At 35.5% G+C, this 14,964-nt stretch overlaps 1 protein-coding gene across 1 annotated transcript in view; it reads left to right on the top strand.

Moving 5' to 3' along the window:
- The window catches only part of TBC1D22A (TBC1 domain family member 22A), a 150,484-nt gene that overhangs the window by 50,039 nt on the left and 85,481 nt on the right, over window positions 1–14,964 (top strand). The window contains exons 9-10 of the mRNA XM_063396828.1: window positions 4,201–4,310; window positions 14,244–14,319. Of these exons, the coding sequence (XP_063252898.1) occupies window positions 4,201–4,310; window positions 14,244–14,319 (186 nt within the window). The remainder of the gene's footprint in view (window positions 1–4,200; window positions 4,311–14,243; window positions 14,320–14,964) is intronic.

Below are 14,964 nucleotides of genomic sequence, written 5' to 3'. Positions count from 1 at the left end.
ACAGGGGACATACTACTAGGGTACAACAGAAATACAACTGAGTTGTCTTAAATGCTTAATTAGATTTTTTTTAATTTCAAAACTTTATTATCTGACTTCAGAAGAGATGACTTAGTGTGATGCACTGGAAGCACAATGGGATTGAAAATTGGTCTAGAAGTAGCTTATTTAAAGAACATATAAAAGATATTGAATAATTATTTTGTGTTTAAGAGGCTTATGGAAATGCTAAAGTTCAGTCTCTTTAAGCCACAGAAAAGCAAAATGTTCTGGGATATCTCTTCAGAGGGGAGACAAAAAAAGACAGCTGGACAAGTACTTCATAAAATGGGTCTTTTTATGTCTGTAATGGCTGAGCATTTGGTTCTGTGACATTATAATTGGGGACTACTGATTCTTTCAGTGAAGAAAGATTGCTAAAAGCTATCTATATCTGTTGTTGTTTTCTGTGGAATAATGAGAATTTTGCTTATAGTAGTGCATTTGTATCAGTCCTCTGTTCTTTTCAGAAAGGCCTGTCCTGACTTCCTCTTTGTGCTTGGAGAACATAGCTTTGATGAACAGTAATTGGAACCATTCAAAGATATTTCTTGAAAGCTGTATTGTATTTTCTGGGGAAAAAAAATTGGTCAATCAAATTTGATAATCCTTCTTTATTAGAACAATCAAAATCTAGTTTTTCCAAAATATTAATGCTGGAGTATTGCTGCTGTCCAAGTTGCTTCATTTAGCTTACCTTCACAAACTGCCTTGGTTTTCTCACAGCTTGCAGGTAGTTCAGTCACAGGATGGCAGATCATTTGGTGCGTTTAAAGCTTTATTTTAGCTAAGTTTAGACTTCCACAGTTTAGAGGTCTGTATTCTGAGGCAATCCTTTTAAGAGAAAATTATAGCTAATCTTGAGAAACAAGTTTGTTTTTTTTTTTTTTTTTTTGACTGTGATTCATGTGATTTATTTATCTTTCTAGTTTAGAACAAGTCAGGTAGTACTCTGTCACTTCTTGGTCGTCTTTGTTGACTGTGAAGGGAGGTGAAGATGCCCACCTTTGATGTTTATATGGCTCTTCAGCTTTTTTGTTGGTTTAAAACCTGATGTGAGAATATAGTGTGAAATGGCAGATTTTGAAAGAGACAAAAATGAAGTAAGAAAGATGAGAAAGAGAACATAAAAAGTCTTTTTCATTTACTGTCTTTTCATACCCACGTGTGTTGTGCTACGGTTTATAGCTACCTTTTCATTCAGAAATGTGATAACAGTGTCATGAAAAGAAAAGGTGCTCCAAGGAAGAAAATTTGCAAAGGAGCACATTGTTGAAGGAGCTGTAATCTCAATCTTTCAGCACAGGTTTAGTGGAGGAAGGCCTGAAGACTTCATTCAAAGGCAAGACAGTTCATACGAGGAACTCTAGTACATTTACTGTTTTTCCTGTACACATAGTGAGGCAGAGTGAGAATGGGTTGCTTCTTTTTTTGCCATTTGAAATATTAAAATGAAAGTTAAAAATATTAACTAGAAGATTTTTTTTTGGCTGAGGCACTGGTTTGTGAAAGTATAATAAACTGTATAACTGTAAGACTTTTTTGCGAGTTAATATGTATCAGATGTACCAAAGTTTTGTTTCCAGCTGTAGTGGATACATCATTAATTTTCTTTTCTGTTTGGAAAAGTTTTTCTTTTCTATATTCGTGTGGATATTTATCCTTACTTTTAATTTTTGAAACTGTTTCAAAGAGCTTCTCTGCTGAAAATTTTGGGGTTGTCTTTGTGGAGTTTAAAATCTTGAGGTAGATCAGGTTGGAGGTAGATGGATAAATACTTAATATTGATGTTTTTAACAGGTTCATATGAAGCTTATCATCTTAAATTGACTTTTCTTTGTCCGTCTTAAGTCTAGCAATTTTTAGTCTCTTTGTAAGTGTTACTTACAGAAGAATGAGTACTCTTAAGTAATTTTTCTGGGCTCTCAGAGACCTTTATGTTGTCTTTTTCTTTTTTTTTTATTTGAGCTGCAGAGCTGACATTTCAATTTGGATTAATTTTGCTAAATGTACATCATCTTAGCTGCTTTCCAATTTGAGTTAGATTTTTTTATTGCTAAATGTTTTGGTTCTTTTGCTTATGCTGACCTGTATGCCTTCTTTCAAATCTTTCTTGTTATCTCCATTGAATTCAAGCATTTTTAGCATGAAAATGCTTTTATGGTATGCTCTTCTCTTAACAGTTTTTTTTTGTGGCAAGATTAGGTTTAATAAGTGAAATGTAGCCAGGTTTGTTCTAGAGCCTGTCTTTTATGAGAGGAGTCTAACAGAGAAAATGATGGGACCAGAGGACAGAGAGGAGGAGCATTCACTCCCACTTACTGCCAGTGCTACCTCCAGTTTCCATAGAGCATTGAGAGAATTTGCTGCCCATTGTGGGGCTTCTCCCTCCTTTTTACTGGGAGGAATATGCTGCTGTCATAAAGACTTTCTTCGTCCTCACAAAAAGACACGCTATTAAAAAAAATTGATGCTGCAGCCTGCTGCTCAGTTATTGTTTTAAAAGGTAGTGTTATATCAGAGCTTATTATATAGGGTGTTTGAAATATGTTGAATACTTATTCAACTTACTTCTTTTAGAAATTGGGTTTGTAAAATTGTACTCCAACGCAAAGGTGGTATTCTTTTAATTACCAGTAAATTACTATTGGCTCATTGTTTACAACCCTGCCACCTCTGAGATCATCCCATGCTATTATTTTATGTTGCAATCCCCTGTTTTATTTACCAGATTTCCCTAGTAAGTAAATATCTAAAGTAATGCCTTATTAGCACAACCTAATCTTCTTGTCCTACAGCTGTTAATATTTTAGAATCCAAAACCATTGATCCCTGAGAAGATGTATACCCATATATAAAAACAGTGCACAGGGGAATGCTTTGGTAACACCTTTCTACCAGAGCCTTCTAGTATTAAATCACAGATATGTTAAAATTATTCTAAAAGATACATAATGGTAATGGTTATTACCAATGGAAAAACAAGTGCTTTAAGTTTTTTTTTAAATAAGCAAATGTGACAACCTAAAGATGTACTCGGGCATCTTTAATTACATACTGCAAAGCTATGAGACAGGTAATAGAGTAGTTTTAAGATACATATTCTTGGTTTTTTTTTTTACTTCTTATTCTAGGCTACCTTGCAGGTGTGTAATGGAGGAAAATCCTTCTTGGGTATACCATGCACAGTTTAGGTAGAATGAATCTCTTCTGCACCTCCCTCTCTTTGAGAATAAACCAGGGCTGGGACAGACCCTTCCTTGATACTCACTTTGATACAGTAAGACACTGTGAGCTGCTGCAAGAAGGAAGCTGCAGCTTTTGCTCAGAGCCTTCACAGGTCATGTTGAATTAACTCTCTTCTGGAGCTGTATGGGAACTTTGGCAGTAAGGTGTCAGGACAGCACATTCTGTTTCTTTTCCAAATGGATTAATTCAGATTCCATGCCTTTAAAAAGACGATGTAAAATTATGGTTCATGTTGAAGTGTGAATTTCTTTAAACCCACTTTTGTGGTAGAATCAGTTTCTATGAATTAGATGTCTTTTGGATTCTGTGCTTTTCCAGTGTTGATAATCACAAGAGTTTTTGAGGGATGGGGAGTGGAAATCATCTGTTTTCTTTTGTTTGATTTCCTTCTAATTCCAGATACTTGCCTGAAAAACAAATCCTCCTTGAAAATCTGTAGTCTGCTTACTAAATAAAGTTCAGTGGTTTTCTGAGAGGTGTCCTTTTCTTCTGGGCTTTTTCTACTGTGAAGACTGGCAACATATTTGCACATTCCGTGCATGGTGCAAACATAGTCATCTTCTTCAGGGATTGTTCATATATAGCTTGAGGGCTCTCAAAGTGCTTCTGATCCTCCTTCAGGTGTGAAATGTTTAGAATAAGGTAATTTATTATATATTAATTCTGGTTAACCAGGCATGATTTGAGATTTTCACAGTCTGCAAGAAATTAAGTATTCATTAACATTTAAAGCCATTAGATGACACAGTTGAGCAATAAATGATTCATTTAGTCCCTGTTAAAGTAAATGTGCATTGGTTTCTGACTAGAAGATAAGTGGTGGCTGTGTTTGTTTTCAATTATTTTCCTCATTCTTGCTTTATTTATTCTATGCACTTCATTGGCTTGTCTTTCTCTCTTTTCCTGAAACAGAAGAAGAAGAAGTGGAAAATTTTGATGTTTCCAGTCTGTCTGAGGAAGTGCTGCAGAACATAGAAGCTGACAGTTACTGGTGCATGAGCAAGTTGCTTGATGGCATTCAGGTAAATTGATTTTTCCTGTCTGTAAGTAATGGAGTTAACTGATTAATGTCATGGCTTTGAACTACTTTAAGGCTGAAAAGGAGTACATCTATGAAAAACAGGGGAGAAGTCGATTTTCCAATTGGAGAAATCCACTGTGAATTTGGCATAGAAGGGGAAAGGAAAAAAAAAACCATGCAACTTCTCTTCACCAGAAAGTCTGCATGTTTTATTGTGTTTGATGTTCTAAAGCAGAACAGAAACCTCCAGTTCTAGATCCATTTTTTGCAAATCTGTTGCCAAGCATGAAGAATAGCTGCTCAAGATCTCACTGAGGTGGTAAAACCTGGCTTATTTATTAATTTTTAAGTTGTTAATATAACAACCTATAAGTGATTGCTGTCTTAATAGTTCCTGAAATTATCTTCATATTTTTAAAACGCCTATTTAAAACCTGCTACTTACGCTACTTCACTGAGTGTTTGAATTTTTTCTGTGTGGAAAAGCTATAAATGAAGGCACAATTTTTTGTTGCGTGCAGCAAGTTGGAGTTTAATAATGGCAGATTTTTGTGTAAATGTTCATGGGCTTAAAAGTTTATGAAGATTAGAAGTATCTGCAAAATTCTTTCCTTTGACATGTTTTAATATGAATGTTTCATTGGCTAAGGTGCATTGTGAATTGAAACTTGTAACAGAGTTCATTTTTGACAAAATGGTTATAGAATTGAGTCAGCAACAAAAGGCTTTAACTTTTTTGAAGGTGTTTTAAGTGTATTTCTTCTGGTGAAATGTCAGATAGCTTCGTGTTTTGTGTAGCACTTTTGAAATGCATAGTCATTTTTCTCATGTCAATTCCTGTAACAAATGCTGGTATGCTTATGTCAGTCTCTCAGAACTCGTAAATTTTAAAGTGCTTGACCACACAGCAAAAGTATGTGAAAAGTTATAAAGAAAAAAAGTGAGAGCTTGAAATCTATTGGAAAGGAAGAAAGGCAGGTAAGGAAATGCAAACCCTACAATTGTTTTACCTGCTTCTGGAACATCACTGTCACTGGCCAGTTGCTTTGTTTTTTTTTCTACGAAAGGAAGTTTGCAGATTAGGTAACTTCTCCTTAAAATTCTGTTTTCATACAAAACCATCAGGTACTGAGAAGCAAAATATGGAAACCAATTGCAATGGAATTAAACAGCATCAATGAAAATTTAAGCTGTTATATAAATGGAACAGTGTTGGATGTATTCAAGGATGCACTCATCTATCAAAAGAAGACTTGAAAGATTATACTGGTGGTGTGACTAATGATGTTACAGTTAATTCAATGCAACTGCAGTGCTGCTGAAATAAAAGGGTTTCTTGTTTTTCTTCTCCCATTTTCCTGTTTTGTTCCCTTTCTGTGCTGATACCAATTTGCTTACCAGATAGAACAGTCACGTAGTTGCAGGTTGAGTTGGTTAACGACTAACCCTGTGGAGAAGGACTCATCATGCTGGTGGACATGACCAGCAATGTGCATTTGCAGCCCAGAAAGCCAGCTGTGTCCTGGGCTGCATGCAAAGCAGATGGGCAGCAAGGTGAGGGAGGGGAATTCACCCCTCTACTCTGTTCCTGTGAGACCCTACCTGGAGTACTGCAGCCATTTCAGGGATCCCAGCACAGGACAGACATGGACCTGTTGGAGTGGGTCCAGAGGAGGGCCATGAAGGTGATCAGAGGCCTGGAGCATCTCTCCTGTGAGGAAAGGCTGACAAGATTGACATTGTTCAGCCTGGAGAAGAGAAGGCTCTGGGGAGATGTTACTGTAACCTTTCAGTACTTAAAGGGAGCTTTTAAGAAAGCTGGAGAGAGACATTTTACCAGGGCCTGTAGTGATAGGACAAGGGGCAACATTTCAAACTGAGAATAGATTTAGATAGGACATAAGGAGTACATTTCCTATGATGAGAGAGCCCAAAGCAGTTGTAGATGTCCTCTTCCTGGAAGTGTTCAAGGTCAGGACTGATGTGGCTTTAAGCAGCTTGATCAAGCTGAAGCTATCCATGCCCACAGCAGGAGGTTTGGACTAAATTAACTTTAAAGATTCCCTGTGGGTTCATTGTGTGATGCTGAAGTTCTGGCTGACATGCATTCTGGATGCACAATCATTTTTCTCTGAAAATACAGCATAGAAGACTCCTGTGTGATGTATGTGATGGTTTTGTCTGAGATGCCTGAATGAATTGTACAGGGAGATGTGACATGTGGTAACTGCAATCAAAGAATCTCTGCAGAGTATTTCCATTAATTTATTCATCAATATAAGCTTCCATTTCATGTTGCCCTACCAGTATTAAAGAGTGGAATTTGATAACAGTTAGGGTTATCTTGTGAATTTTTTGGCTAATATAAGCTAGATACATTTTTTGTGTATTTTGTCTTTTCAGTGCAGAAGGGTGTAATGGAAGAATGATTGTATGATTGTATTTGTACCCCTTTATTATTCTTAACAGAAAACTCATTTATTTTTCCAGTTCATCTATCCAGTCTCATTTTCTTGATTCTAGAATTGTCAAAGGTGTTATTAAGACATATTGCATTTCTTGCTCAAGTTTTACCACACATAGTATCTATTATTTCTTCATTCCTCACTCATCTTACCTCCCTCCCTTATGTATCTAGTGTGACTATTTATTTTTAATATAAGATTGCATTTTTGAACCACAGAGACCTGTACAATAAAGAACAGGAGTTGGCACTGGGCAGCTGAATAGGTGGGCAGTAGCATGTCACTTCCTGACATGCATGCAGTTCTCAGCTGAGAGAAGAAATAAAAACTTGTTCAAATGATCTGTCGCTTTAGCACATTCCTCTGTGCTTTTTTTTTCCTCTGTGCATTTTTGTCATCTGGATGTTCCTCTGCAAGTATGTTTTTGACTCCAGCTAGAAAGTTTGCAGAACTTTTCCAGTGGTTAATGTTTGATCTTGCATGATAATTTAATTTATTTTTTATTCTTAGATTACTTTGCATCTTCTTTCTCTGTTGGTTTTCTCTAAGTTTGGGCTTCTAAGCAACTGTGCATATCTCATATCACAGTTTGATTAAAGTTTTAAAAATTGATCTAACAAATACTAGGACTCTTTAAATGTAAATTTATCTCTCTAAAATATCATTTAATCTTGAAATCTGTAGCTGTCTTATAGCAGTCAGTTTTGGATAATGGTGTATGTAATGGTTTTCCTTTTCAGCGCTACATGAGTCTGTGCTCTAAATTTTTTCTTTAGTTTGTGTCCCAGAAAGACTATGCCTAACTGCAATTGTTTCTGATTTATTTCAGGTGAATAAATGACAGCTTCTGAAATCATAAGAACATAGGGTGATTCTGCTCCATGTAGGGCTAGCTTTGAGATCAGACTGAGTTTCTGAAGGCTTTGTCCAGTTGGGTCTTGAACTCTCCAAAGACAGAGACTTCACAGTCTCTGAGGGTTAACCTATTCCAGTGCTTCCTTGTCCTTATGTTGAAGTTTTTCCCCAACAGGCTGATGGAGCATTTTTTGTTTATGCTGCTTGTCTCTTACCTTCCCACTGTGTACCACTGTTAAAAATGGATGTTGGTCATCTTGATAACATGGTTGGTTATCAAACAACCATGTCTTGGTTTTATCAGGCTGTGATTAGGTGTTCATGGAGCTTTCATTTCTTCAAGCTGAACAAGCCCAGTTTCCCCAGCCTCTCAAAGAGCATGTGCTCCATATCTCTGAGCATCTTGGTGACCTTTTCCTCTTGCTTCAGTTTATTCTGAAGTTTATTACCTTTTTCTTGTATCAGGCTCCCTAAAACTAGATGTGGTATTTTAGATGTGATCTTGAAATACAAGAAATTATTTTTAAACATTTGAAGGAAAATATACACAGTAAATATGGAACTCTGGAACTGTTTGGTCAGAGAGGGAGAGGTTGTAGAATCCTTGTCCTGGAAGTTCAAAACCAGAGTCCACATGGCCTTGAGCATCTTGCTCCAGGAGGCTTTGGGCAGTGCACAAAGTGTAAGCACACTTTGATGGCCTCCAGAGGTCCTGCCAGCTTCTGTGATTCTGCAATGAGTGGGGATAAATCTTCTGGGCCAGGAATCTGCTGCCTGGCTTTGCTACCAGGGTTGACCAGTGGCTTAGTCTGAGCTTTCTGTCTGCTGGAATTTCTGTCCTTTTCCACAAAACTCGTCTCCAGCCTGTATTCTTGCAAGATGTGCTGATTTATGCTGATTTATAAAAGCCCCCTTCTGAGGCTGTGTGTGGCCATATGCAAAATACATCTTCCATGTGTGTGATAAAGCTGGTTGTCTTTACAGTACTTCTAAACTGTAGATGATACATGAGCATTTTTGTATTTTCATCTGTGGCTGTTCATATGGGAAAACTAGAATTATCCCATGAGTATTTTTTCCATGTAATTAAGTAGACATTCCCATATATCCAGATTATTAACTTTTTTATTATTATTAAATTGTCCTTTATAACACTTTCCTCAACAGTGTCTCATTAACATTCAAGTAAAAAGTTCACATTGATCTGTGCCACCTGAAAATGTAATGTTCATGTATAAAATAGAGTATAACTTTTCATTTTAAGTTTGAGTCTACTGGTAATAAAATAACCAAAGGGGAAATACATGCATTGCATAATGATCTAACAAGATGTATTAAAAATAGCACTAAAATAATAATATAAATATTTATCAGGGCCTGGTAATTTTTAGAATAAAAGTGAGATAATTCATATTAAGGGACTGGAGTGTACTGAGGTACATATTAGCTAGTTCTGTGGCTGATAAAAAGCAAGATTTATGACCTTCAAAGGGAATCCTGTGCAGTTCTTTCTCACTCCTGAGTTATGGAAAGTTGTTGCTAACACATGTCTGAAGGATGGATGGATGGATGGACGGATGAATGGATGGATAGACGGATGAATAGATGGAAGGAATAGTGCTTGGAAAGCCTTTCAGACGTCTGCTGGATTCAATAAATAACATGAACATCCATTTCAAATGTTGAGAAGTAGGTGCAGAAATAACTCTTCTGAAAATTCTATACAGAACCTTTCTGAGGTTTATTTGAAAGGAAAAAGTAGGTCACTTATGACTTTCTTTATACCTTTTTATTGAACTCCTGCAAGACAAGTTTCTTGGTTAAGTTTGCAATTCACCTGGGTGGTTAGTTTAGGGCTATGCTGAATTGCAGATCTGTTTTCTGTGTGTATGACTTTGTTAGCCTCCCTTTGGAGGTTAATAATGCAGTTTTCCACCCTGTTACTGAGACTAAAATTTCCAGGAAGATGACAAATCTATTTGTAATCAGTAGATGAAATACACTGTGCTATGAGTATACTTTAGCATAAAAATATTTTATCCTCTACCTAAAATTTGCAGCTTTGGTTTTTGGGATTGCATGTGTTTGTATTCATGATTTCTAGCTCTCACTCAGATTTGAACTGTTGTCTGGCCTATGCTGGAATCCAGAAATATACCCTGGCACTTTTGTCATTGCTACTTTAACAGTTTCTGTAATTTATAATACAACCACTTGTGTAAAATTGAGGTTTGATTACACAGGTGAGTAGAAGGTTGGATCTTTGGTTCTGATTCTATGGATGTTACTCTAACATGAGAATCAAGACCTACTTTTTAATAAACTGTTGCTTTTTTTGTCCTGTTATGTAGGAATAAGTAAGATACTGTTTTGGATGTAAAAAATTTTGGGCTGCAATATTTTGTAAATATTTTTCCTACTACTTAGGACATTTTGCATTTTGAAAAGTCAGGCTTAATAATTATAATGGTTGACAGACCTTTCTTCTAAAGGAAGTGTGTTGGAGTAATTATGGAACATGCTATGGACTGTGCTAACAACATAGTCCAGCACACTTGTGTGTTTGTTCTTGTGCATGCACACTCTTGCTATCCTGAACTGTATTCAGGAGTGAATTTACATTATAATCTCTATCTTCAAGACACATTTTGGGTAAACTGTGCTGCCATTGATAGTGTTAATATACGTAGTGGCTGTCATTGTCTAGTGTTATGCTTCCCTCCCTCCTGCCTCCATCTTTTTACATAACTTTCTGAGAAAGGTGAACCAGGATTTTTAATAGGAGTTTGCTTAGAGAATTCAGAAATATGTGAATGAAGTACTTAAATGAGTAAAAAAGAAGTATTCAGGAGATGTCTTTGTGACATAATGAAGATAAGAAAACCTTTTTCTTTTAGTTGTCATTTGTTCATGTGATACTATAGTTAAACATACTAAATTGATGCATAGGAATTCCTAAATATGCATCAGTAAAGAAAATAGACTGATCCAAGTCCGTATGTCTGTATGGTTTATACGGATTGCTTAGTGTATCCTCTATACTTAAAAGCTCTGCTCTCATTGATAAAACCTTGTTAAAATGAGCAAACAACACATGAAGGCTTTGTGTCAAAACTTCCCATTTGCTTCCATTGATGTTTCTGATATTTTCTTCAGTACATTTTTGGTGAACAGTGTGTATGACCTGAAAAGATGAGAAACATTATGCCTACACCTCTGCTTGGCTGCAGTCATTATGTCAAATTACTGACAGTGTTTTTTCTTTTAGTTTGGCTGGCTCTGTTTCTCTTTCATGATGGCATGAAAGATTGTTTTCCATTCCTCTTCAGCTTGCTGCTTCTTCTTTTAAAATTATCCCATTATCACCTATTAAGAGAAAAAGATGAGGGATTTTCTTCAGCTAGTGCCCATGGAATCTCTGTTCCTCCCTCTCCCTCTCTTCTCCTTGCCCCGCTCCCAGGAGGATAGTCCCAGTTAAATTTGTTATGAGCATTTTTCCAAATTTCTTCCATTTGGAATTTCTCTACACTTAAAAAAACCCCTAAGGAATTACTTAATTCTTTTAAAAATGTTTAGAGAAGTCTATAATGTTAGTATTTTATTTTAAATTATAACAATTAGGTTTTGAGAAACCAAAAAACCTAGGTTTTGAGAAACCATCCTGCCAAACCTAGTTGTAGTAAGTAGGGTGATTATACCAGCTTCCACAGAATGAGTACAGACTACTAACACAAAGCTTTGAAGCTGAAGCAGGTTTTGATCTCTTGTGACATTATAAAGTCCTAACCTTCGTATTGTGAGGTGAAACTAATTATGTGTCAGTCTGAACTTGATATTATAACCATTCATCTGTGAAGCAGGTTAGCATAGTTCATGGAAAGTGTGTTGGAACCTATGTGAGCAGAACATCAAGGAATTTAGATATTCATTGCACACCAGTGCATGAATTTTTATGTTTATCATGGATTCTGGTGTGTACCTATACATGCTTTGTCATATGTTAATGCTTACTAGAAAGCGTCAAGAACAGTGTCTAGTAATAAGAGATATTTTATGTGAACTCCTTGTTTTCATCCTGAAAATTTTTGTTATATTTCCTCATTTGAAACTTTGACCCACAATAATGAGCAAAAGACAAACTCTGAAATAGTCACAAGTAATTGAGAAAAGAATTGTCTTGGTTCAACAGCCCTGAGCAATAATTCATGAATTTTGTGAATTTGGCATATTTTTTCTTTTCTGTTTTACTATTTTTCCTTCAACTCTAAGCACAAAAGGACCAAGAATAGTGGGTAACAGAATACCTTTGATGTTTACAAAGTCTTTCTTACAGTTCCACAGATTCCAAGAAGTCCACTGCAAGTGTCGTAGGAGGGGATATATATGTACAACATAGTTTAATTAGAAGAGAGTACTGGGGAATCCAATAAAGATATTTCCAGTTTAGGTGAGTCAGCGCAAGTAAAGAGTAGCCCCCAGCTGTGTTCATTTGCAGCTGAAATAATGAACAGAAAAATAAATAGGCAAAAGATCAAATGTAGTGAAAAGCAAATTTACCTGTTTTCAAATCAAGATGGCAGTTTTGGGTTGAATTTCCAGGTGTATATGGACTAAATTAGCCTTTGAGAAAGAAAGTAATTTCAGATTCATAGATCACAGTCAAGAGTTGCACTACCTGGGGAGAGACTAATGATCGAAGCACTAGTGTTTTAACTCTGTGTTGGCTTTCAGTGTTAAATACAGCAATATTCTTTTACAGAGGAAATAATTAAATACCATGTTGGTGTACTTTGAGTGCAGTACTACTTCTAGAAACACCAGTTAACTTTGTTTAAATAAATAAACAGAATAGTTTGTAAACATTTGGGGACAAAAGAAAAGTGAATACAGTTTTTGTTGTTTGAGTATGTTCTGTAAATAAAGTGTTTATGATTTCCTAAAGATGCTACACCCTCGATAGTTATTATCCATGAATAATACAGGTTATGTGTCAGACTTGTATAAAAGACAGTGTTCCAGAGCATGGGATAGTTTCTATCTCTTTGAAATGAGATTATAGCAGATCTGAATTCTGTATGAATCTTTCCCTTCTTTCAGTTTTGGTGCTTTATTGCACTAAAAAGGGTGCTCATGTTCTGTTTGTGAAATAATGTGAACAAGCTGCAATTGTTACCTATTTTACTTGGAAAATTTATTTGCCTATTTTCCTGTGGAAAGTTGAAAAATTCAAGGAATTATTCTTGCTTCCTCATCCATACTGCTTTGGCTTATACACTGAGTTCTAATATTAATTACTGTGAAAGGGCTACTGCTAGACCAGTAGAAAATTTTGCTGTAATTGTTAATATAGCTACTACTGTGATCAGTAACAAGTGATCAGAGCATACAGTAGACTTTTTTATACTTTTTGATACTCTAAATTACTTGTTGGCTGAATTACTTTAATTTACAGAATTATTAGTGTATCATTTTTCCTTGTGAACTTTTAGGCTTCACACTTTATAGCAGTTTTACAGAATTCGAAGATTAAATTGCAGTTTAGTTTCATAAGTCAAATAAAACCTAAAAAAACTCCATGTAAATAAAGTCAAGAAAATCAGTAAGACAGAAATTTCAATAGAAATACATCTCAAGATTCACGATAAAATGAAATCATTAAAAATGAACTGATAATCATCTCTTTTACTCTAAGATCAAGTTAAAATTTGAAATAAAGTCAAGAAAAAAATCAATATTTCAATGTAAATGAAAAAATTTTAGGGTAGTTTTTGGGATTACTTAGCTCTAATTGATAAAAGAATAACTCAGACAGTAGCAGTTGTGGCAAAACATCTTTCACCTTGATTTTCTATGCATGTGGCGCAAAAATTAAATATTCAGAAACATTGCTCTATATTTAAATAATGTCATTATTTTAAAAGATTGGTTACTTCAGGTTTCAAGCAGAGATGCTTTCTTGCTCTCATTATTTCAAATTCAAGTCTATATTATAGAGCTGGAATCCACAAATTAAAAATCATTCAGAGTTAATTCATTCAAAGAAACATATGAAATATAATGCCCTTTTAGCTACATAGCTTGTGTCTTAGATTTTGATTCATAATATTAACTGTAATCTTGGGTTCAGAACAGTTATAAGTACATTAAAACAGAATTTTGATTTCTTATGCTGCATGAAGTTATTACTCTGTACTTCAAAAAATCAAATTCTTTCCCTGTCTCTGATTATAGAATAAATTTTTTTATTTCCTACATTATTTGTAGAATTGTAAATTTCCAAGGAAAAAATCACCTTAAAAATCTTTACCATGGCACACTTTGGCATGTAAGATGAGGGCCTTTTAAAGCTACTTGGATTTCTGCAATAATGTAACTTCACTAGATGAGCAAGTAGAGAGCCATTGATGCAGGAATAGCTGTACAGAATATACTGGTAGAGGTGGGGACTCACAGGACTGTACAGTGTGGTGATTTATCATTTTACTGTAGAAGCAGACCTACAGAAACACCGTAAGAAAACAATGAAAAATACATGGATTTAGAAAAGTAATTGAAAGAAAAGAAACCTTTTTTGCTTTTCTGCAACTAATACTTGTACGCTCTCTCCTCTTTAGGATAACTACACTTTTGCACAGCCAGGAATCCAGAAGAAGGTGAAGATGTTGGAAGAACTCGTTAGTCGGATTGATGGTAAGTCTCAAAGGCAAACTAATTCCTAACTGATGTTACACTGAAAGTGTTTAGTTAAAATGTTTGCAAGGAAAGCCAGCATCACTGCAGTCACCTGCAATGGTGCATTAACATCCCCTTCTCAGGTGAGGTGTCATCATTAGTTTGTGGCACACTGGCCTTTGCGGATCACTGTCGTGTATCATTTAAAAGAAAGCCACTAGAGCATGAGCCTCTTTCATTACTTTTTATTAAGGCAATATAATCAAAATTCAATGGCAATTTCTTTGCAGCAGAGTAATGACCACATACAAAAGGCAGCCAGTATTCATTTCGCATTAAGCCTCGATGGTTGCGGTAATGCAGGCAAGTCACGGGGGTTGTTTATGGTTGTCCTTCGGCACTATGTTTTGTGCCTTTGTGCATCATTTTGCTATCTGGAATGCCTGCATAATTTCTCTGTGGAATCCAATTAATTATGAACTCTGGAAATAACATCTTTAATTTTATAGATAAATTACAGTATGTGCAGGGGTAATTTTAGATTATGCTTTCATGTTTTAGCAGTGCACTTTGAAATATTTTACCTTCATCCTTAAAATAATTCCTTTCATGAAATGCTGACTGTCATATAGCTAGAACAGAGTTTAATTAAATGAAATGCAA

Source organism: Prinia subflava, chromosome 4 (assembly GCF_021018805.1).
Source record: "Prinia subflava isolate CZ2003 ecotype Zambia chromosome 4, Cam_Psub_1.2, whole genome shotgun sequence".
NCBI lineage: Eukaryota > Metazoa > Chordata > Aves > Passeriformes > Cisticolidae > Prinia > Prinia subflava.
This window is presented reverse-complemented; position numbering and strand designations above follow the sequence as displayed.